Here is a 23,410-nt window from a genome sequence, read left to right on the forward strand (position 1 = left end):
AGTCCCCATGACAAGGAAGAAGGTAGGATACAAAGTGAGCTTATCAGACACTGTGTGATCACGACACAGTGTGCTCATGTGCAGAAACTAGGATCCGTGCCTGGGGACAGGCAGTCAACTCCTCAATATTAAACAGCATTAATTATTTATAGCCACGACCTGAACACAGGAGTTATGTGTTCTGAATAATTATCATTTCTGGAAGACTAAGGGGATAGGGTTACCTGATTAAAATACAGTGTATAGGATTGCCACAGTCTACATTTACACTATTACAATATCAAAATTTCCTCTGGAGAAGAGACAAAAGCTAGTTTTTTTAAAAAAAAATATTTATGGGTTTGATCCTTGAACCTCCTCTAAAGCATACTGGTTTTTATTTCACTATCTGTCAGTTAATCACACAAATCAGTGAAAAAAACAATAAGCATGATTGTAATTAGGGTCTTGGGTGTGTAACATTAAAGTCTTAAGATTAATATTGAGCTTCAGTTTTCAAACAAAGTCCCACATTACCCAAGCTGAAGCGAGCAGTCAGAGAAAGCTCAAAGGATAAATGCTACTGACTTCTAAAAAACATAAAACCGCTTGTGCCAAATCATGCTAATCTCATAAATTTAATGCTCTATCAAAGTGACATATGTGTGTTTAGCAATTTGGGCAAACCAAGGAGAGATGTCGTCTGCATTGCTTTGACATGAAATGGGATGTGATGTGACCATTTACCAAGACCAATCATTATAAAATAAGCGAGCAACAAGATGAGTTGAGCTGGAAAGGGTTGAGTGGGTTTTTAGACCACCAACTCCATGACTTTATGACCCAAAGCCACAACAACCAGGTGAGAGTCCAAAAAAAAAAAAAAAAAAAAAAAAAATCTCGTCATTGCAAAAAGCCTGGCCTGGGAATTGGAGCGATTTATTTCTGTAAGTATAATTACCTGGATGTGATTTTACCAGCACCAGCAAGAGAATAAGATCCAATTTTAAGAAGTAATAAGGATTTGTTCATCCACTCCCAACACAGCTTGCTTGCTCATCCTAAAATGCCACTATTTCTAAGTAACGTCTACCACTATCGACCTATTCTTTAATCTAACTCTATGACTAATTAGTTTAGCATGTCTGGTTATTGAACTGGAATGGTGAGTTAAGCTAGAATGCTTTCAGAAACTAAAGACTGGCTAGTGGTCAGGTAAGCTATACCTCTTGCTTCTCTGGTCGAGTCCACGAAGCCTGGAGAGAACAAGATATAAAACACAACAAGAAAGCAGTAAAATTTTACAACATGTTGCTTCAGAGAATTGATGTATCCCACTGCATTCCGTGCACATGCAGCTGCTCTTTAACTCAGAACTTTGTCCACGGCCCACTTTCAATGGTGTGTTTATTACCCAATTTAATTTAGGAGTTAGCTTATGTTCCGCTTTTCCCCCCCTTCCACACATTAAGATGTATCATTCAAAGGAGAAGGCTTTCCTAATCTTTGGTAGGCATACACATGGACACCAGCAGACGTGTTCGACTGCTCCTGTTCTAAAACGTCTTGAGCGTTTTTCATTGTATTTCGTGACGCAACTAATACAAACCCCACAATCTAGAGACACTTAGAGGGTAGGTTTCCTCCTTTGGATTCTATCAGACAGCTTATCGCAAAACTACTAATGCCATTTGGTGTTCATGCATTTTTCTAATTCGTGGCATGCATCCTATTAAAAATCAAGTTTATATCTTAAAAAAAAAAGGAACTAAGAAAGGAGCAGAGAGGTACATTAAGAATGGTAAGCATGAAGTCCTTAAAGTTGTGGGTCAGGAAATTTCAGGCCAGCAATTTCTGCTGCTGCAGGCTCCAGTCAGTTCTTTAAGAGGAATGCCCAGACGGCACGCGGGCTCAAGTGTGCACCACCGTCATCCAACAAAGCATTCACAAAGGACGGAGTCAACTCAGAAGCATGGAGGCTTGGTTATTTTCCGCCCACATCTAGATATTTTACTTATCCGGCACTTGGGAATCTGCAATGCTTACGGTTTTTCTGTTTTCATACTGGGATTCAAAAACATCATACCTGCATTGTTCTTTTTATTAGATGGCATGAGTGCCTGGTTGTCCCTGATGTTCAGATGGAGAAAGGAAAGAACAGATGCCAGAGACACAGCAATGCAATCCAGGAAATGCAAATGAGTCCACAAACATTTAGTAAGAGTCCACTAAATGCAAAGAGCTTTTGTGAGAAACGAGGAGGGAGATGTTGGATGTCACGTGATGTCGGAATGAAGAAAAAAGTAAGAACAGAGGAACGAACATGCAGAGACCAAAGTGACAGGGGGCCAACATGTCAAATGTGGTTGCCAAGTCCACATCACCGAGAAGCTTGTCTGTCACATGCCAGGGCTGCATGAATCAAGATTGTTTTTTAAGGGCTATATCATATGGAGTTGTTTGTTTTTCAGATCTGATTCTTCTTGTGTCTCTCCCAGATCACTACGGTTTTGTGGCTTTTAGAATAAGTAGTTGCTAGTAACAAGATGCTTCCAGTAGCCTGACCTCCTGCCTGGGTGCCTGGTAGAATATGCCTCGGCCCTGATAATTTGGTGATGGTGTGGCTCACTTTAAGACAATCTGATATACACACACAGAAAACACATTAGGATAGGATTAGTCATGCTCCAGAAATTTTAAGTTCCAGGTTTATTTACATTTTATCATCTCACATACAAGTCTGTAGGAATATGTAAATAAACTAGAGTGAAGCATCCCTACTGTTATCCTAAAGTATTACCTGCTCTACCTTTGCCCACACGCAGAATATGCCAGACTCTAAATGCTCAACGGGGTACCTTTTCCAGTATTTATACATGGGCACCTAGGTTGTATGAAAGAGGAATTCTTCCTGCTGACAGAAAGATCCAGTTTCCAGCGAATTCAGAATTTCAAAGGTCTCTCTTATTTGTGGGATTTGTGCGATACTCTATCAGCTAAAGACTCAAGGCTCATGAAATTCCATTTTTTTTCCTATCTCCTCTGATCTCAATTCTTTGCCCCTCTTCTTTTCCTCAAATATTAAAGTTTCCTATGAATTTCTGTACCAGTCATTTCAAAGGCATGTTCAAATAAGAGGTTTAAATAAGCACACAGAGAATGTGTTCTGCTAGCAACAGATTGTGCAAATTATCCTCCAAAGGTCTTGCTCAGTATGTAAATGGCACCTGGAAGTTAGCCCCACTCACTCACATACCTGGCAATATTTAAAATGAATCTAGGTAGGATGAGCAACAAAATGATGTGGACGTGCAAATTTTCTTTGCATCTGCATTATCACAGTGACCTCCAGACACATTGATCAAACTGACCCACTATGATGTTCAAATATGGTTTGTTTTCTTTTTGGTCAACATAATAGAGACTAATGAATGGATTAACTTTCAGACAGATGATCTACCCTAACGGTCTTAATAACCCAAATTTAGCTTAGCTGTTATTGGTTGTTGAGCAAAACTGACTGACTCAACCAGCTGAAGCTTAGCAGATTGATGGTAATCAGTCTCGAAGGAGCAGCTGGACTACACCTAAAGACACAATCAGATAGGGTGTGACAATGAGGCTCAGTGAACTGGCTTTTGCTTGATTCCCCCCCCACCCCCCCCGCTTCTTTTTTTAATGAAGAGGAACATTAGGATCCATTAGAAAGTTACTAACTCTGTGCCTATGGTTGAAAGCCTTTTCTCTCTTCTCTTAAGAAGGGTAATACCAGACAAATGCTAGACTTAACTAAACAATGAAGCAAAAGACCAAGCTGCTTTAATTAGCTTATTCTGTAACCAACTTTATTAAAGAAATCATTGAATCTTCCGCAAAAGTCATCAAAATCATGAGGAGCACCATGGCATTAGGTGCTCTACCTTCCGAACCAGTGACCCAGAGGGAAGCTGTGAGAGCGTTCTAAGGGCTCTGCACTTGACCTTGTCCCAGTCAACATTTTTATCAGAGGCTCGGACAAAGATGTTTCATGTAAATGTTCATGCGAGGTTGGAGCAACAGCTAATACAGATGCTGGACCACAGCTGCCTGGGGAAGGCTACTGAACTTTCTGCCTTTGGCCTTTGTGAAGTGGGGTCACCACTCACTGTTAGACCTCATTACTTTAAAAACACATAAACAAAACATGGGGGTCCATGTGGCTTGAAATGCCCTAGACCTACAGACCTCTAAGGACAGCTGTGAGGAAAGCCAGACTTGCCTGGTTAGAAAGATGGACTGAAATGTTTCTCAAGCCAGAAAGAGTTTGTGTATGTGGCATTTTTAGTCATCAAGGTGATTAGAGGTGGCTGCTGGCATTTAGAGGGAAGGGGACTGGTGGTGCTAAAAATCCTGCAACGCACAGGACCATCCCAGGAAGGAAGGCCCTTCCCAAACTGCCATAGTGACCCCACTGAGGAACATCGGGTTGCAACAAACAAAACACAGTTTTTAGCAGAAATAAATATAAAGTTCTGCATTTTTGGTGAAGCAATCAATTGCATAAGAACAGAATAAGGGGATATGTGGCTTCAGCGTAGTTCACAAAAAAAAGAGCTGAGCATTTTAGTTGACCACAAGCTCAATATGAGGCAAGAGAATGAGGAAATTGCTGCAGGGCTAATACTTTAGCTGCCTGATGGTGTCCAGAACAAGGGAGCAGTTCACTGCATGGAAATCTGCACTAGCTACACTGTCTCCACAGAACTTTAGGGGAGCGCCAGGGGGCTGAAGCTCTCTAGGACGGGACCACCAGGAAGCACCAGGGGTTGAACGGACGCATGAAGACTGGAGACTAGTGGAAAATCCAAGAGCTCTCACCCAGAGGACTGAGGGGCAGAGGTGGGAAGACTGAACAGTGGGAGGGGCAAGGAAGCAGACCTTCCTGATCCCCAGTGTTGGCCAGATGCCTGTAGAGGACAGACACCATCACCCTTCAGGGAGGGACCACGAGCCTTTCTGGCAGATAAGCTGCAAAGTGAGTGCCAGGTGAGACTGCACAACCTCAAATGGGACCTTCCTTCCTGACTTCTAGGATCCCAGCATTTTGTGCTAATTCTCAGGACCCTTCCTGAGCTTAACAGGTAGAAACAATCGTCGTTTTTATCTGCTTCACGTATTATCCTGATTTTTAAAAGAAAATTGTTTTCTTTCACTCCTACAATACGGTGCCTCTAATCATCTTAATCCCTGATTATATATAACGCACCTTCAGATGGTGGAGAACACGAGGGGCTGCCAGATGAAAGTGAAATTGATTATCCAGCCTCCAGCTGGCATGCATAGGCCCTCTGTTCTCTTAATTATGAGCTCTCCACGGTATAAGATGGATATCAAGCCTCTCTGATGTTAATATAAAACTAATAGAAATGGAAACTTTTCTATGTAGGGTTTCATTTAGGCAAATATGTTAATATGGTGTCATGTCACTGGCTGGTTTGGAGGACTAGTTCTAACAATGGATTCACGCATGTTCCAGTAGTGTCACTTTGAGTAAACTCGAAGGCAGTCCGTAGTAAAAGAAACCAAATACAACCTATGTGGCTGGGCTTAGATAATTATCTCAGATTGAGACAAACGATCTACACTGATCATTGAATTATACACACCTACTTGGTCGGAGATGGTCTCTGCTGGATACCTTTTGTCTCAACATTTAGTAAGTATGAGTGTGGACTAGTGCCTGGTTATTTGTTCTCATTCTGTAAAAATGAATTCACAGATACAGGCCAGAAGTGCCCACCTATAAAAGAACTTAGGGTAAGGCACAAATCTTAATAACCCTTCTGGTCTAGCTTAGCTATGGAGGTATTCCTAGAAAAGACATCGAATTTAAAAACATCATTCATCTAGGATATATATAATTTCTGTCCTTCACTGTAGGTCATTGATATACACTGGGTCATTCTGGACAAATCACAAGCCTGATGTAGAAAAACTGGCCGAGCAGCAGCCCTGCGGTTTAAGCCCTGAAATGTACATTCAATCCATGTAACACACACGATGGGAGCTGAAATCTGAGCTTGGGGTTTATTTCCAATGTTGATAAAGAAACTATCCAAGTAAACACCATATTTCTTAATCCAGTTGGTTTTCACAATATCGAACAGCATATGTGAGTTTCAAAAATACTTAGCAGTTCCTTGAGTTTTTGTTAAGTTGAATTCAACTGTGGAGTTAAACTTGCAAAAAATAATGGGCTTTTTGGAACAGCAATTTCTATTCCTTTTGATTTAGTTTTGTTTTTTATTTGTGGGGCAGAAATCAGATCCTCAAATGTAAATCCCAAATGCAGCTCTGCTGTGTCACCCTGTTTCTTTTTGACTTTATTTGAGTTTACCCTCTGGGGGATTTCCTTTAGGCAGGCAGAAGAGTGAAGATCTATCATTTTTGACATTGTGGTCAATAAGTAATCCATTATAAATGCTCTTTAAAGTTAAGGCCATTACTCCTAAATAGCTTTGGACAACTAATATGAAGCGTATTACTATAGGCTATATGAGATGAGATTGGAGAAGTGCCATAAGAGGGTTTAAGTTGCTTTAAAACCAAGCTGCTTCTTCCTCCTGCTTTTGGCCCACTCAGTAGCAAAGGGCTGCCTGATGTGGGGTTACCTCAATCTGTATATACTGTCAATAATAATAACAACTTCCTGGTGGCCTATAAATCTACATGCTTTAAAACTAAATCTTCCCAGTCATTTCAAATTGCCAGGAAGGTTGCTACCATGGATCGCTGAGAGCTAAGAATGTATTGGAGAACCCAGTGTAATCATCGTCATGTAGAAACTGCTAATTATTTTTGCCTTCAGAACAAAATGATATCCAAATGTGACCGAAAATACAGGCAGACACAAAGGCAACCAAGCTTTTGTGCATACAGCGCATGTACAGCATGAGTGTACAAAACACGAGGAGAAGAATTAATAGGGCTCATTCTGATCCCTGCTATTTCTGGGACACATTCCCTTCGGTACTCTTGATATGATAGCTGGACCACCAGGCTCTTGGCTTCTCCTTGCTCCTCATAGCTCCGTAATCCTGGGTTTGAAAAGCACCACCTGCTTCCTCCCCAGAACATCTAACTTGACCATGCCCAGGAACCTCACACCCCTGCAGATCTATGCAGGAAACTGTGGCCCTGACACACACTGATCAGGCCACAGCCAGGCAGTCTGGAGGATGGAGGCCGTGGGACCTGGCATGGCCTTTGGGGCCTGCATCCCATCTTCCGGCTCCCCGAAGAGAATGGGGCCCTGGACAGACATGACCTGCTTTGAGCTTGCATCCCATGGCCCGGAAACTCTTGGTGACATCATACCTTTTCTTCACTGCTGATGTTCCGGGTAGAAGTCCTCCAGGTGATAGTGGGAATGGGGTCTCCTGAGGCTTCGCAGGTCAGAGTGACTTGTTCTTCTAGTTCCATGGCAGTCTGGTTCTCTACGTAAGTGATTTTGGGTTTCGCTGAAAAGACATGTTCATGAGTTTATCTGATTGGTTTAGCTTTTTGGGTTTAAATTATACCATGCACCCACTCAACACAGGTTATGTACTTACTGAGTATAAGACCCTATTCTAGGTGTTGCAGGACCTACAGAACTGAACAGGCATGTGACAACATCAATGTGAGACCATTAACAACAAGATCCCCTAGAGAAAGAGCGTCCAAAGAAGAGGGTGGAGAAGGCATGGGGCAGAGGAAGAGCACTTGTCTGGTTGGAGCTTTCATGAAGAGGAAGTTTTTGGGCTGGGCCATGACATCTTTAGTACGTGGAACTTTGGGATAGAGTCATTCTCAGTGTAGAAAACTGCTTAACTGTGAGCAATGAAGCAAGGACACGTGAGGAGGGCAGTGTGATGGGGGCCCGTGTTTGTGCATCACAGCAGGGGGAGGTGGTGCTGGGCCCAGGCGCCGGGTCATGGCTGCCTGGTTACAGTGCTTGCTTTGAATGATCTCCGGGCGCCGATGGAAGCCCACTGGCGGTGTTTGATCCCAGCAATGCAATGATCATTTGTACTTCAAGAAGGTTAATCCGGGAAAAACTCAAGATTGAGAACGGAGAAAACCTTGAGGTGGGAAAACCAATTTTGACAACTCTGACAGTGCCCCAGGTGTGGCGGAACAGAGTCCCGAACCAGGTGGTCCTGGAGGGCGGGATGGGGGGCAGACAGGGAAGGGCAGCTCTGAGAGAGGTGCTCACGAAGGCTTCACGGAAGTGCCAAGTGAACAGAGGGCGAAGGAGCCATGGCAAGAATCAAAAGGGAATGAGAAGGAGTGCAAGTGACTGTGAGCTTCTCACTGACTGGGAGAGTTGTGTTAGTACTGAGCCAAGCAGGGAAATGGGGCAAGGGACGGGCTGCAGACTGCGGAGTGGGCTGGGATAGGAAGGAGAGATGGGTTCATTTTCCAAATGTTCTGGGTAATGCGAGAGAAAGCAAGCATTTGGAATTGGAGTTAAATATTAAAACATTAGAGAAAATTGACTTTTCCTGATTTAAAACAATTACACTCTGAAATTGCGAAATCTTCCATAGAAGAGAAAAGAACGCTGCACAAATGCAACTTATTTCACTAATGGGGGAAAAGACGAGGCTAGATAAACAAACAAAAAATAAATAAATCAAATTTATGGGATAATTTTTGAAAGAAGTGCAAATTCATACGCTGCTCCTGAGTAGGTTAATAAATGACTGCCCAAATACTTCCTACAAGTTGACGCCCCCGATTCTGCTTTAATGGCAAGTGCTTTAAAGGCTGTGCATTTTCTGTAGCAAATACCTGCTTCTATATAAAATTATCCATATAGGCTAAATATTCTGCTACAGTTAATCTGTACTAAACGCTTGCCTGGCAAATTCTTTTTTGATGGCAAGCACCCAGTCATGTCTCAATCCAATGGGGCCAAATGCTCACAGATTGGAACTGATGGAGTTCACTTGAGTGAGGTTTTTCCACAGGAAGGTTTTGTGTCGATCTTGATAAATAAGACTTTCAAGGTGGTTACAGCTCCTACTGAATGGACTAACTGCTAAGTGCGGCTGGACAGGAGGTTTGAGAAAGATAAAATAAAAGTTGAATTTCTACACTGTTAAAATCACAGATTGAAAAGTGTAAAAAAGGGGTGCCTGGGTGGCTCAGTCAGTTAGGCATCTGCCTTCAGCTCAGGTCATGATCTCAGGGTCCTGGGATCCAGCCCCACATTGGGCTCCTTGCTCAGTGGGGAGCCTGCTTCTCCCTCTGCCCCTCACCCTGCTTGTGTTCTCTCTCTAAAATAAATAAAATCTTCAAAAAAGTATAAAAAAATAAAATAAAATTCAGCCAAACAACTGAATTCACTGAACTGAACAGCTGTTTTGAGGTCTGGAGGCAGTTATAGAAAGGCTGAATTTTTGGCCTCTTGAAACCTAGATGGATATGGTGACCTAGACAGTGTTTGCTGGCCTTGTCATGACCCCTAGCACTTTGTCCCAGCACCAAAAGGTTAATAGAAGACAAAGAAGGGATAGTTAATGTCTATTAATATCTGGTTTGGTGGCTCCATTTCCCAGAGGGTTACAAAGGGTGCACAGCACAAATCTTTAGAAAAAAGCAAACTATATTCTTCCTAAAAACACTATTAACAACAGCTAATTTTGTATGGTCTACAGAGGGCTGTTGGAAGGCAGGCAAGCTTCTCACTAATGACCTAACCTCTCTGCATTACAGAAGCAGCAAGGCTATTGTCAGAACTCATTGAAGGCTCAAGATATTGCCTTGGTGTTAGGATATCAATATAATTTATTGTCCAAATCAGGGCACTCTTGAGAGTGAAAAGCAATGCTCTAAATAATTACCCCGGGACAATGGGCATCATCAGGCAAACAGGGACAGCTGCAAGGTCACTTCCCTCTGCACACCAGCATCTAGAGGAACATCTCCAGGTTTTGTCTTCAGATGGTACTTACACCATCTTAATTAACATCTGTTGTGGGCCCTTGACTTTGGATTCTTGTTCTATTTTCCACCTGCTGCCATGGGACTTACTGCCTCGGGTCGTTCCATTGCACTTCTCCCCACGGACCCTCCTGTGAGCACAGATGTCCTTGGGAGTTTTCCCAGCACAACGGCTCTCCTCTTCCGGCGTGCCCATGACTCTGCACCCTGCCACTGAGAGGTGGTCTCGTCTATTCCCACCCCAACCCAGGCTCCTGCCTCCCCAGCTCACGGAGGGCGCTGGGGCCCTGCTCCTCTGTGCTGAGAGGCTGGACATGACCAGGTGCACCTTCCTTCAGGCTTTACACGGTGCTGTAACTCACAAAGGCTGCTTTGGTCCTCAGGGCTCAGATAAGCAAGCCCACTGGTGAACTTGCCTTAGTCCACAGCAGCACGAGACCTCAAGAGCATTTGTGTGAGCATAATAGGAATACGCGGAGACAAAAATACTTTTTCAGAAGGGCCCATGGGGGAGAAAAGCAATGGAAATTCACTGCCAAATTTAAAGAAAGGTAGGATATAAGTACTTAGTAAAAAGAGCTTCTGGCTGATAACTAGGGCAATGCATGCTAGAACGTGTCCCTTTCTTAGGGAAAAGTGATGTTGGTAAGGTACAATTACGGTAGTCTCTAATTTAGATGTGCCCTGTACCTACTAACTGCCTTCCCATCTGGAATCCCAGGAGCTCTGAGCCCTAGTCTACCATCCGAGCTATTGGTTTCTGTGCTCTTCTGCCTCACTGCCACCACTGGGGAACTCGCTTCCCCCCGCGTGCCGCTCCTCATGGCAAGCCACGGGGAACGGGACGGACAGAGAGTAAAAGAAAGAGGGAGCCCTACCTCGCTGGCCCCTCCCCACCTGGTGTCCTGGCCTTACTACCAAACTCCTAAACCAAGAGAGGCCAGAGGAGGAGGGACAGGAGGTTAAGAATGTGAGATGGAGAGGAAAAGCAGTGTGTACAAGAGGGACCAGGTTACTCCAAGGCGGCTACGTGAACCCTCCCCCGGAGATCACGGGGGGCACTCATGTTCGAGATGGGGGCTGGATTAGACAGCGTCCCTAGGAGTCTGCGGCTTACCTGCCTGTCTCTGCAGGAGTCTGGCCACCTCTCCTCTATTTGCTCTTCTGGACTAGCATCTATTCTCCTACCTGCGGTCTTGGGGAAGAAACTCTATGTGTGTGTGGGGGGGTGGTGCAGGAGGGCATGCCTGGTGAGGGAGGTGGGTGGAAAGACAAAGCCTGTCTTGCCACAGTTCCTGCATCCTACATTCATTCCCTGCCTCGTTAGCTCCTCCCCTAGACCCGATCCAGCTCTTCACTCTCTACCGGCCCCATGTGGCTCCTGACTCACTACCCACGCCTCCTTCCTGGGGCAGCCACCCGCACCAGAGACGCCTGGAAAAGAATCTAAGATCTGTTCCTGACAAGCCAAGTGAGAACTGAGTGTATCTCTACTGAGAAACCATGTGATCCATGGTGGCAAAGGGAGGGCACGCTAACTTCGGTGTTCCCAGCCATCCCATCTGTAATTCAGATGTAGTCTGTGTTCAGTGGGGCTTCATGGAGTAGTAACTCCCCTTTGCTAGCTCAGGGAAAGGGACTTCCAAGCCCACTGTGTGAGTTTGAACCCTGGCTCCTTGGGTAGGGCACCCAATTCTCTGGGCTCAGTTTCCTCTTTTGTGAAATAGGAAAAAGAATGAACTCTACCTCACAGTGTTGTGCTGCGGATTAAAAGTCAGTTACACACAGTACTTCACATGGTGCTTGACACATTTTAAGAGCTCGCTTCGTTTCGGGTATTATTATTACTTTATGGGGCTAATATGTAAGAATTTCCCAAGACAAGTGATGGTTACACATTTCCAGACTCATCTCCTTGCCATTTGCACTGTGCTTCATTAACATAAAACAAATGGCTCTGCTCTCACTTAGGCAAACTCTAGCACCTGCGATCTGCCAGACACTGTCCTCGAAGCTGGGGGTACACGGTCCCTGTCTGCAAGGAGCTCACAGTCAGCGTAACACGCGGTCTTCCTGCCTCTGCGTCTGTGCCTGGGTGGCCTGGGGTCCTCGCCTGCGCCCACCCTTCTGCATCTGTGAAGTCCTGCTTGGGAAACAGCACACCGTTTGTGAAGACCTCTCTGCCTTCTGTCCCGCATGACCACAGGTCTTCTTTTCCTCTAAAACACTGTGCCCATTACCATTATGAAGTCCTTACAATGGGCCATCACTAAAAATTTCAGCCTTGGTCACCCATGTTAGCCCGTGAGCCCAAGGATCAGGACAGAGCGTGTATTTTTCATCCTCATCACTTTGACAATGGCTGGGCCCACAGAAGGCACTCAAATATTGCTGGCTGACACTCTCTATTATAATTTATATGCTTCTATGTTCATCTCCCTCCTCATGTTTCTTAGAGTTAAAGGACCGCGTCCTACTCATATCTCAGATGCCCTTCGGTCCAGCAACACTGGTGCTTAATCACTATCTGTTAAATGAAGGAATACGTTAACAATGCACCTATCTTTATAATATGGAAGAACTTGAAATCTGAGTGATTCAAATCTGGGGAAGAGAATTAGAGAAAAAACTATCAAGAATATTTCCCAAGGCCATTAGCTTTCACTCTCCAGTATATCCAGTTGATATGAACCAAACTAATAACCTGTTTCTAAACCCAGCTGTCATTAATGGAGAAATAAGATTCATCTATGATTAGCAGGTCCAACTGCACACAAGCTCTTGATCTTCCAAAGATCTATGATCAGGCCCCACAAGCAGGTCTCAAGCAGGTTTCCCAGGCACACACTATAGTGACTTGGAACCATGTGAACCAGAGCTGCCCCTTGGTGCTCCGAGCTGAGCATGGAGCCTGATAAGGGGCTCTATCTCACGACCCTGAGATCATGACCTGAGCCAAAATCAAGAGTTGGATGCTTAACTTATTGAGCCACCCAGGCGTCCCATGTCTTTTTAAAAAAAACATGAGCAGGAAATGTTGAAAGCCAATAGGTTAAGCATTTGTCTGCCACAAATTCTCTTTTCAAGGTCAGGTCAAAATACATTTCAGTTCCAAATGAATGGAAGTTAACCGATTTTATCGAGATGGAGTGAGTAGAGACTAGGGGCTCTTCTCATGACTTTGGCGGCACTGTTTCACATGGGCCACGGAAGGAAGCAAGGGAGACACAGAAAGTCAGCCGGTTGGTCACTAATGTCTACCACGGGCCTTCCCGAGTCTGGCGCTGTTTGGAGTGGCAGAGATAAAGCAGGAGAGAGACAGAACAGCCAGCACTCCGCTATCTTGGTGTTTACACGCTTCGTGGAGGTCAGAGACCACAATCCCCGAGCAGATATGGAAATGAGGCCAGTACAGGCAGGACAAGTGTGGTGAAGAAGATACAGTCAGATCAATGGAAGCGCTCAGCGGAGGTGGGTGGGTGGTGGTGGTGCATTAGCCAGGGGAGTACAGGAAGGACTCATTGAGAAGGTGGGTCGAGTTGAGGTCTGAATGGTGCAGGAGAAGGCGGCTCAGAGCAGATGTGGGGGAATGACATTCCAAGCAGGAGAAGTATCAAGTGCAATGTCCCGAAGACAAGGAACAAGCTCAGTGTTGGCTGAGCCACAGAAGGGGGGCCTGAGGGGTTGGAGAGTTTTCAGTGTCGAGCAAAGTGGACAAAAGACGAGGCTGGAAAGGAAGGCAGGGGCTAGCTCAGGTTAGGGCTCACGGGCCAGGGCAGGCAGTCTGGATTTTATTCTGGTTGCAACAGGAAGCCATGGGAGGATTTTAAACAGAGGACTGGTGCTTGAGGTCATTCTGGCTACTGTGAGGAGGGGCAGAAGGGGACCACGGGGTGGAGACCGTGTCACTGACCAGGAGAGGAGGCGGACAGCGTGGACTTGGGCGTAGGGGGTGGAGATGGCAGACGTCGTTGCACCTGGAACAGATTCCAAGGCAGAGAGGACAGGGTCCCGCTGGAGGACGGGGTCCTGCTGGTGGATGGAGTGTGCGGGGTAAGAGGAACTGTGGCAAGACAATGACCTTGACCCCCACCGTCCTTACCAAAGACTTTGAGGTGGATGGACGCATCCTGCTCTCCAGCCTTATTCTCGGCAATGCACACGTACTCAGCCTCGTCGTTCTTATCCACCTTCCTGATGGTCAGCTCAGAACTGTCATCGCTGAAGACATACTTCTCGTCTTCCTCATTCTCTATCTGTTCCCCATCCCTACACAGTGCAGAAATGCCAAGTGCCGTGATTTTGACCACAGAAGCAAGATGTTCATTTTTAACCCATTTCCACAGAATGCAGACTGAGCCCATGGGAAAGACTCGGTCTTCACAGAAAGTCAACACCCCAAATTGTACTTCTACAAACACAAATTTGCTTCCTCTACTCAAACCTCTGTTTCTCTCCCAGGGCTATAAACTGCCTACAAACATTCCAGAGAGGGCCTCCAAGGTCACGCCCTCTGGTTCTGCCCCATTGGAAGGGGTCCAATGCACAAGGCGAGAGAAGCTTATAGAAAGGAATACACAGAATCTACAAAATCTACAGATTCCTTCTGTAGGAATCTACAGAAAGGCTGCACCCAGAGCTGATCTTCCCAAGCAGCCCATACGCATGCAATGGACATGCCAACACAGAGCAGGCTCCATGCTCCCTTCTCCACAAGTCCATGATAAAAGGCATGAGCCAGTTTCTTACTTTGTCCAGCTCATGGTGGGCTCTGGGAAGCCTTTGGCATCGCACACCAGGGTGATGGACTGGCCGAGGTTGGCGGTGGCATTCACGATGCTCTGCCTGGCCTGGACAGTGGGCGGCACTGAAGGAAAATAAGAGCTGTCAGGGGGGTTTGTGAAAACCTAGAGGAACCCAGTAGCCTGGAGAGGAGGCACTTCCAGGGGACCTCAGGTCAGAGGGTCACAGCCACGAGGTCAAGAGTTCTAGGCAGCATTTGCAATGACGTGGATGGAACTGGAGGGTGTTATGCTGAGTGAAATAAGTCAATCAGAGAAAGACATGTATCATATGACCTCACTGATATGAGGAATTCTTAATCTCAGGAAACAAACTGAGGGTTGCTGGAGTGGTGGGGGGTGGGAGGGATGGGGTGGCTGGGTGATAGACATTGGGGAGGGTATGTGCTACGGTGAGCGCTGTGAATTGTGCAAGACTGCTGAATCACAGATCTGTACTTCTGAAACAAATAATGCAATATATGTTAAGAAAAGAAAAGAAGAAGAAGATAGCAGGAGGGGAAGAATGAAGGGGAGTAAGTCGGAGGGGGAGACGAACCAATAGAGACGATGGACACTGAAAAACAAACTGAGGGTTCTAGAGGGGAGGTGGGTAGGGGGATGGGTTAGCCTGGTGACGGGCATTAAAGAGGGCACATTCTGCGTGGAGCACTGGGTGTTATGCACAAACAATGAATCGTGGAACACTACATCAAAAACTAATGATGTAATGTATGGTGATTAACATAACAATAAAAATTATAAAAAAAAAGAGTTCTAGGCAGCTGCAGAGTTAGTATAAGGGATCTAAATTCCAATGTGTCCTAAATAATTACTCCAAACTGAGTAAGTCACCCATAAACACGCATCAGTGTTTTTCAACAATACAAAATATCATTATATGTAATACATAATATTGTTTTTTAATAACATAGCTTTAAAAGCTACATTAATAGGTCTTATTCCTTTTAAAATAGGATTCAGCTTATAGTAGCTATTTACCATGATGTATTTTTTCAATTAATGCATATTAATCTTATAACTACCGTGGTAAGTAGAACTTGACGTCCAAAAGGGGGCTCTTGATTCTGGAAAAAGTTGAAAATGCCTGTTCTCGGTGGTTAGATGGTTAATACCAATTCGAAATGCACCAGCTCACCGAGTGACATTTCTCTGGGACTGTCATAAACAGCCCTGTGCAAAAACAGTTTTTACCAAAGGAATGAGAGGGGGAGAATTTGGCAAAAAATATGTATCAATAGCCAAAACAATTCAACCACGATTGACTTATTTTCTTAGCACTGACATTATAATTTCCTGTAAACATCTTGTAAATGTCAGATTGATTCCACGGGTGTGTTTATGTGACACATTGCAGATTAAGATTAATAAACCCGTGGCCCTGATTCTGACTATTCTGAGGACTGAATTGATTATAATATCTTCTTTGAACATTGAACCAAGGGACTAATCTCACAATTATGGTAACCTCAGGGACAAGGAAGGATGAATAAGAATTTATTAGAAAGCACGGAGAAAAGTTTCTAGTGCTGTAAGACAATGAAGGGCATTCAAGAATTGCACTAGAAGTCCCCCCGAGTTGAGGGAGACCCAAAAGGCAAGTGTATTAAGAAAAAACAAAACAAGCCAGAGGCTCTACTGGGAAGGGGGGATTCACTTGAGATAGATGCGTGAGTCAGGATGGGATTTATTTAACAGACCAAAGAGGAAGTTACGGAGGATTTGGGGGAACCAGGTGGTACTAATGGAGAGAGCAGGAAGAACGGATCTCCTCACCGTTCACAATGACCTGAATGTCCTTGAAGTTGATCTCCCCCCGTGCCAGGATCCTGCCCTCGCAGCGATAAGTGCCCTCATCTGTTTTCTTGATGTCCCGGATCTGCAGGTAGTTGTTGGACAGGACTATGAATCGGACTAGAAGAGACAAGAGGCAGGTTCATCCAAGGGTCAGTCAGAGAATTCTGGTATCTGCAGGGAGGTTGCAGGTGGCTTTACACTGAAATCAAGACATGGGGCCCTGGCACTGACAGACAGCCAAGGGCAAAAGTCTACTGGAAATTTATCTTTTTCTTTGGAGACAAGGTCAAGTGCCTGAATGTACAAGCTCTGGACATTCACGCATTCGGGACCGGGAACGTGCACAGGGCCGTGGGACACTGGGATCTGAGGTTGGGTTGAAATGCCTCGGAGGCTGGCTGAGGTGGAAACCCTAATGGACCCTGTGGCTTGGGGGTTAGGGCAGCCGCCAGGGAATTCAGGCCTCACCATCTTTCGTCAGGATGACATCTCGGCCTTTGTGCTTCCAGATGATGGTGGGGGGGAGGGAGCTGACCACATCACACACGATCACAGCATCTTCCCCCTCCCTGAACTCTTGCGGGGTTGGTGCATTCTTGAACATGAGCTTCTCTGGAAAATGAGCAAGAGAAGAATAAGGGAAAACAGCTGGTTGCCCCACACAGACCCCTTTTCGTGAGAGCCATACTGCTTGGATTCAAGCTGTGGGCAGCTCTCAACCCATATCTTCAGTGGCCCAAGAGAGGGTCCCAGCCCATCCTTGGCCAAGATGCCCGGCAAAGCAGCTGGTGTAAGTAGGGGAATGTGGCATCAATGTTTGACAGTCAATGTCTATTCACTGAGTGCTAAATTTATCGTACTTTGTGTGGGAAAGGATCTATGGAGGTAAAGGAGTCTCTTTACCAGTGTCCCTTGCCATGTGGGATGGTGCCAATGAAGCACAAAGCAAGGTGGAATGAACTGGTACAACACCTAGTCTACAACGATTGGTCATCAGTCTCCCACTCTGTGTGACACCCCAAACCCAGCTTTCCTAGAGCAGAGAACATTTTGAAGAACACAACAGAAGAAAAGCAGGCTTAATGGGATTAAGTGCTATGGCAATCAATACTGTTCCATTAGCTGTCACCCACCATTACACTGGCCAACGAGACAGATGCATGATAACAAGGTAATGAGATGCCACCTCCAGCCTGGATTTCACTGACAATGGGAACTGCCTGCTCTGAGTGGCCCAGAGTGTTCAGATAATAATCCTCCACACCCCACCGAGCCTTCGGACTCCATTAGCAGCAGGGGAGAGTGAAATAAGAGGGGACACTTGAATTATACGATAGCCAGCCAGCGCCTGGAGAAGGGAAGGGGCACCCTTAGCAGCCCTCTGGGAACTGTGTGATTTGAATTTAGAGAATGGAGGCCAAAGGGGGGCAGGTGGGACCCACGTGACCCAGGGTTGTGAGTTCTGAGTTGGCCCAGGATCATTTAAGAACACACTGGAGTTCTTAGCTCAGTTCAGAAAAGACTCGGGGAGTGGGAAGGAGGAAGGCCTCAGGGAGCCCTCGGCGGCCATCCCACTCTGCCTGCTACCCACGCGTCTTCCTAGCCAAAGGAGAGGACGGGGAGTGGGGAAGAAGATAAGATGGAGGAGGTGCTTACGGAAGATCTTCACGTTGACCGTGGCCTCTGACTCACTGCCACCCTCGTCAGTGACCACACACTTGTAGATGCCGGCGTCGTCAATGTTGGCATTGTAGATGGTGAGCGTGGAGGAAGAGTCGTCGTTCCACACCACGGAGATCCGCTGCTGGTTTGGGGTGAGCTTCTCTCCATTGGGGGAGAACCAGGAGATGTCTTTATCTTTGGCATCTCCCGCCACTGAAGAGGAAGAGATAATTTTCAAACCGTGGGAGTTAAAAAGACAGAGTCCCCTCCAGGGTGACCGGGGGTACTCAGCAGCAGCTACCGAACAAGAGGTCATCGGGCCCGACGACCAGGGAGGGAGAGCACTGATGCGGAGGCCGTGACACCGCCTTCCCCTGGCTTCTGTGCTTCATCGTTTTGCACAAAACACCACTCACAGTGACGGGAAAGAACTCGACAACCCCTCGTGAGTATGCCTATCCTTAGTGAGGGACGAGGAGAGGTATTCGTTGAGGACCTACTGTGTGCCGGGCTCTAAGCGAGGAGCTCCAGCCTCACAGAAGAGGGGGCAGAGGGGATTCATGTCTAGGATCTGAGCTCAAGGGCCTGGCGAGTCTGAGCCAACTGGTCAGCCTGTTCTTGAGGGCTCAGACTGTGGTCTCCAGTGACGAGGAGGAGACACCAGCTCGTCTAGGAGTGTGGATCCCAACCAATTTTATTCTAGCGTCTATCTGCCGGCCCAAACTGGCTCGACTGTCATTTCAGCACCCCGTCTCAGACAGACAAATTCATCTCCTTCAATCCTGCAAAGAAGACAGCCAGAATCACCCATGCGTCCTTTCCCCGGGGCACCGAGGAGGGGCAGATGCCGCTGCTAAGGGGTCTCAGACACTGCGCGGGAACAAGGGCTTTCGGCTCTGGTGGCCACGGCGGCGCCCTGCCTCTCTGCACGGTGCCCCTCCCCGGGCCACACCACCCAGCCCTGCACAGATGCTTAGTATGGAAATGAAGCCGTCTTCCTTTCAGGGCCCATCATGTTTTCAATAAATATCGCTATTTGCAAGATGTGCTGTGGGCTCCACGGCTGTGTCTCCAGATCATTTAAATTGCTGTAATGAAGGCAAAGCTGGAGTGAACACATCCGGCGGCCACAAGGCACCTCATCCAACGCAAATCATGACCGCATTTTAAAGGCCCCTCCCTGCCAAAAGCTGCTTGCTAAATGTCACGGTTTACACCTGGCTCAGCTCAACTTCCCTGGTTCTTCCATGATCTGAATCCCAGTCCTGTCACATACGGAGAATCCAAAGCCTAATCGGAAGCTTCTCCTCCACAGGACGCTTCCTGATGTTATCTGAGCTGTGGAAATGGGGCAAATTTTCTAAACAAAAGGGCACCAGATCTGACAAACCCCAGTGCTCTGGTGGGGGGCAATGAGACAGAATATCAGTATTCACAACCCAGGACCCACATTTTCACGGCACAAGAGACACCGGTGCTCAATTTCCTTTCAGACAAGTTTCAGACCTTCCTGGATTTCCGTGTCCTAGGAGATTCTAAGAAATAAGCCTTGCGCCGACCCCCTGAAGCATGGTTTCTGAGGCAGCACTGTTCTCCCGCGTCACGCACAGAACTCCGGCTGGGTACAGAGCAGGGGACCCGGGGTGATTCGCTATTTTGGGAATTGCGCTAACTTTCCTCAGGAAATCCCTAGACCTCCTCCATCACCATGCAGAAGCCCAGATGACACATCTCACTGTGCTGGGGAAGCCCTTTGCGAGGGGAAGGAAGAGGCCTGAGAGCTTCGCTGGCCCTCCGGCCCCGCACACCCGGGCCAACTGGCTACTGCTCTGCTGGCGGCCTTTCCTTAAATGCATTGAGGCACAGGGCACTTGCCTTGGCATAAGAAGAACTTGGATTCTCCGACGCTGATTTCTCCTTGGCTGGGGACGATATCCACCTGCAGAGAAACTGAAAAAGACAACGTCCGGTTGAAACACACATTAGGATTTTTTTGAAAGGGAACGCAGAGCTTCCATTCAAAAACGGGGTTTCCCTGCTCACATTAGGAAAGAGTGAAGGGAGGATGTGGTCTGGGTCGAGAGCCTGTCACCACCAAAGAATCCATGGTTCCCGTGCCAAAGCGAGGAATGGACACGGTCTGGATCCTTTCCTGTGGAAAGGCTATCCCCTATCGGAGAGCCCGGGGTCCTCTGGGAGATCTGGGGTGACCCCTTCCCCACTCTACATGTTTCTGACCTCTTGAGAAGGCCATGGTCCTGCTCCAGACAGCAGCACCTCTGGGATTCACAGAAATAACAGATCAGTTACTTCTGGAAATCAGCCTAAAGTGTCCCCATGGCTGTGTGACGAGGGACCTCTCCAGTTTCCCATGTCTCATTGCTTCATGACTGTGGAGGATTCACTGTGATGATCCAGTTGGATCTGGAAGCAGGGGATGCCAAATGCTCAACTTGCCTCGTGACTAGGGGACCCACACCCCTCTTTCCATAAGAGGAGACAGCATGCAGCATCATCACTCCAACCAGTCAGGTGCCCTCCTGGCAAGCTGTAGGGGGATCTGTGCTGTACGGATTCCCCGTATCTCCTGGCTACTTGTGCTAATTTCTATTTGACGATCCCCATGCTCTGTCATTCCTCTCCACTGATAAGACAAAATACATTGCACGGGATCCCACAGACTGCCGTATTCCTTCGGTTCCTTGTATATCTGCTCGGAGCAGATAACTGTTCCTCATGAAAATATAGTTTTAGGGTAGGGAAAAAACTGCTTTTATCCATTTGGATTCAACTTCCTTCTGCCTCCCCTCCTCTTAGGTAAAGTAAATCGGAAAGCTAAAAGCTAATGGACATTTGGTTCAACGCACGTAGCTTCTTCAAGCGGATATGGATATGGAGGAGGGGCTGGGACTCAACAGGCCCGGTAATAGAGACTCAGTGAGCCCTTCCTCGATCGGCCATTTTCTCTGCACCGCAGAACAGAGGGCCTGCTGGTTGCCATGGAGACGGACTTGCAGGCAGAGCCGCTGCAGGTCTCAGTCTGTGCTCCCGTGATGAAGGGACCGCGGTACACGCAGCAGAGCAGAGGGATCAAAGGGCCTGCAAGGGGCTGGCAAGGGGAGTGCGGGGCGCACCGGGCCACTGGGGGCGCGGCCTTGCTTGCCACCTACAACAGACAAAGCCGACCCGGGAGAAGCAGCAGAGGTAGGGGAGAGGTGGGTAGCCTGGTAGAGAAAGGAACTGCAAAAGGAAGGAGGGAGGGCGCAGAGTGAGGAATCAGGCACAGAGTTCAGGCCAGGGGAGGATGCTGAGTGCTCCACCGTGAGAACAAGAGGGGGGAACTCAGACGTCCAAATGCTGGTTTGGAAGAAATACTGTAGTAATCCGGGGGCAGCCAGCCACTCCCTCACTGGGTTTACTGCCGATGACTCATCCCCGGCCCAGGACTGAATTCTCACAGAGAGCAATGAAAGGGCATCCCCTACCTTTCCCGAAATGCTACGCGGCACACGGCGCTGCGAGGGCACCTAACCCTGTGCAGGTGTCTCTAGCTGTGATGTCTCTTTCGCTTTCCTCTGGCCAGAGGTAGGTGCACTCAGCTCCAAACTGAGGGAGCCAGAAGGAGTCTCAACCAGCACCATGTTGCACCTGCTTATTTTCTGGGTGACAAAGAGAGATAAAGTGACTTCGCTAGGGTCACCTCTATTTAGGGCCAGGGTGGTGGTGGCCGTAGAGCCCAGGCCACCTGGCTCCCAAGGAAGTGTTCTTTCCACAGTGCTGCCTCTGTGGGTAGAGGACAAAAAGTTTCCATTCGTTCGGTTTGACGAACAGTCTGGAGAATGTGAGGAACGACCCTCAGATGCACCATCCCCTAACAGAACAGAGCTGATAAGGCCTTTAGTATTTTGGGGGCACGGGGTCTGATGGAGAGGGCCGCAGGCCAGCGCCATCCATCGTAAGGCCAACCAAGACCCTTCCATTCTGTCCACGGCTTGCATTCCACAGAACGATGGGCCCATGAGAGCCCAGGAGCTGTGCCTGTGCCATCCGTCACCTACGTAATGGTCCTTTCTGGAGTTTACTGGGGCATTCTTTAGAGAATTAGAGGCATATTTCTGCCTGAAAGGTTCACTGGCCCATATGCTGAACATTAGCTGCCAGCTTCAACATATGGATCCTGTTATTCTCACAGAGCCCTTACTGCTTTGAGAAGGATATTCTTATCCCAAGTGAAAAAACAGTCTTCATCTTTTCAGCTCTTTTCAAACAGAACATGACTCTCCGGGGGCCAGAGAACACAGCTAGGCTCAAGAGTTTCATACCCAAATGTGGCCAGTATCCTTCTCTGCACCATGGAGAGCAATCAGAAACAAGAATTTCAAAGGAATTCCCAGCTTAGGCAGATCCCACGCACACATTCATCATCACAGAAGTTTTTTAAAGAAGACATATCCACTTAGACTCCCGGCACACATGGAAAAGATAGTATGATTCCTCCTTCAAAGCACCAGAGTCAAAGCTGGGCCAGAGGAACCCCAGACTCTGAAAGTCAACACTTGGCTGTCTTCGACCGTAGCACAATGGCTGATTATTCTTCCCCAGATGCTGAACCTTGAATTCTTAGGTTTAATAATGGTACGTGGAAATCCTGCTCTACTCTCCAAACTCCGTCCCTCGGCTTCGTGGTGCCCCATCCTCCTACTCTATTAGACCTTTCACTGTTTGCAATAAAAATTCCTACCTCAACTTTTGCCTTTCTCCAGTTGCACATATAAGTGAAATTTCCTAACCAGGCATAACTCATACCTTTAAAGAAACCTAGGAAAACCCTTCTCCCAGAGAAAGTATCTCAACTCTTGCTTTGCACAAATGCTCGGCAAGAAGGCCATGCATTATCCTTCTCCATCCTAGATGCGTCCAGAGATACAGGCTTACACGCATGGGGGTTTGGATCCGAAGGGCCATCATCCCCCATGGCCCCCTACAGCTAGATCACACATTCTGGTTTACAAAACATACTCCGTTCCTTCGTCTGATGCTCACAACCGTTTGGAGACATAAGAAGGCCTACCTTATTGTCTCCATCCTATACAAGAGAATATTAATGCTCAGAGAAGCAAAATAACTAGCCAAGGGCGACTCAGCTAATGAGCAGTTAAGATTCAAAGTCATCTGATTCTAAGACTCCAGCTATTCCCTCT

At 47.0% G+C, this 23,410-nt stretch overlaps 1 protein-coding gene across 1 annotated transcript in view; it reads right to left on the reverse strand.

Moving 5' to 3' along the window:
- The window catches only part of NCAM1 (neural cell adhesion molecule 1), a 66,697-nt gene extending 43,513 nt beyond the window's left edge, over window positions 1-23,184 (reverse strand). Inside the window, exons 1-9 of the mRNA XM_088017521.1 lie at window positions 23,145-23,184; window positions 20,085-20,159; window positions 18,204-18,422; window positions 17,016-17,159; window positions 16,527-16,664; window positions 14,698-14,815; window positions 14,051-14,217; window positions 7,336-7,478; window positions 1,206-1,235 (exon numbers count right to left, since the gene is read on the reverse strand). Coding sequence (XP_087873647.1) covers window positions 1,206-1,235; window positions 7,336-7,478; window positions 14,051-14,217; window positions 14,698-14,815; window positions 16,527-16,664; window positions 17,016-17,159; window positions 18,204-18,422; window positions 20,085-20,159; window positions 23,145-23,184 — 1,074 coding nt within the window. The remainder of the gene's footprint in view (window positions 1-1,205; window positions 1,236-7,335; window positions 7,479-14,050; window positions 14,218-14,697; window positions 14,816-16,526; window positions 16,665-17,015; window positions 17,160-18,203; window positions 18,423-20,084; window positions 20,160-23,144) is intronic.
- Between the last annotated feature and the right edge of the window lie 226 nt (window positions 23,185-23,410).

The sequence above is a fragment of the Eumetopias jubatus genome, unplaced genomic scaffold (genome assembly GCF_037043125.1).
Source record: "Eumetopias jubatus isolate StellerSeaLion01/CBP00866 unplaced genomic scaffold, mEumJub1_p1.0 scaffold_13, whole genome shotgun sequence".
Taxonomy (NCBI): domain Eukaryota; kingdom Metazoa; phylum Chordata; class Mammalia; order Carnivora; family Otariidae; genus Eumetopias; species Eumetopias jubatus.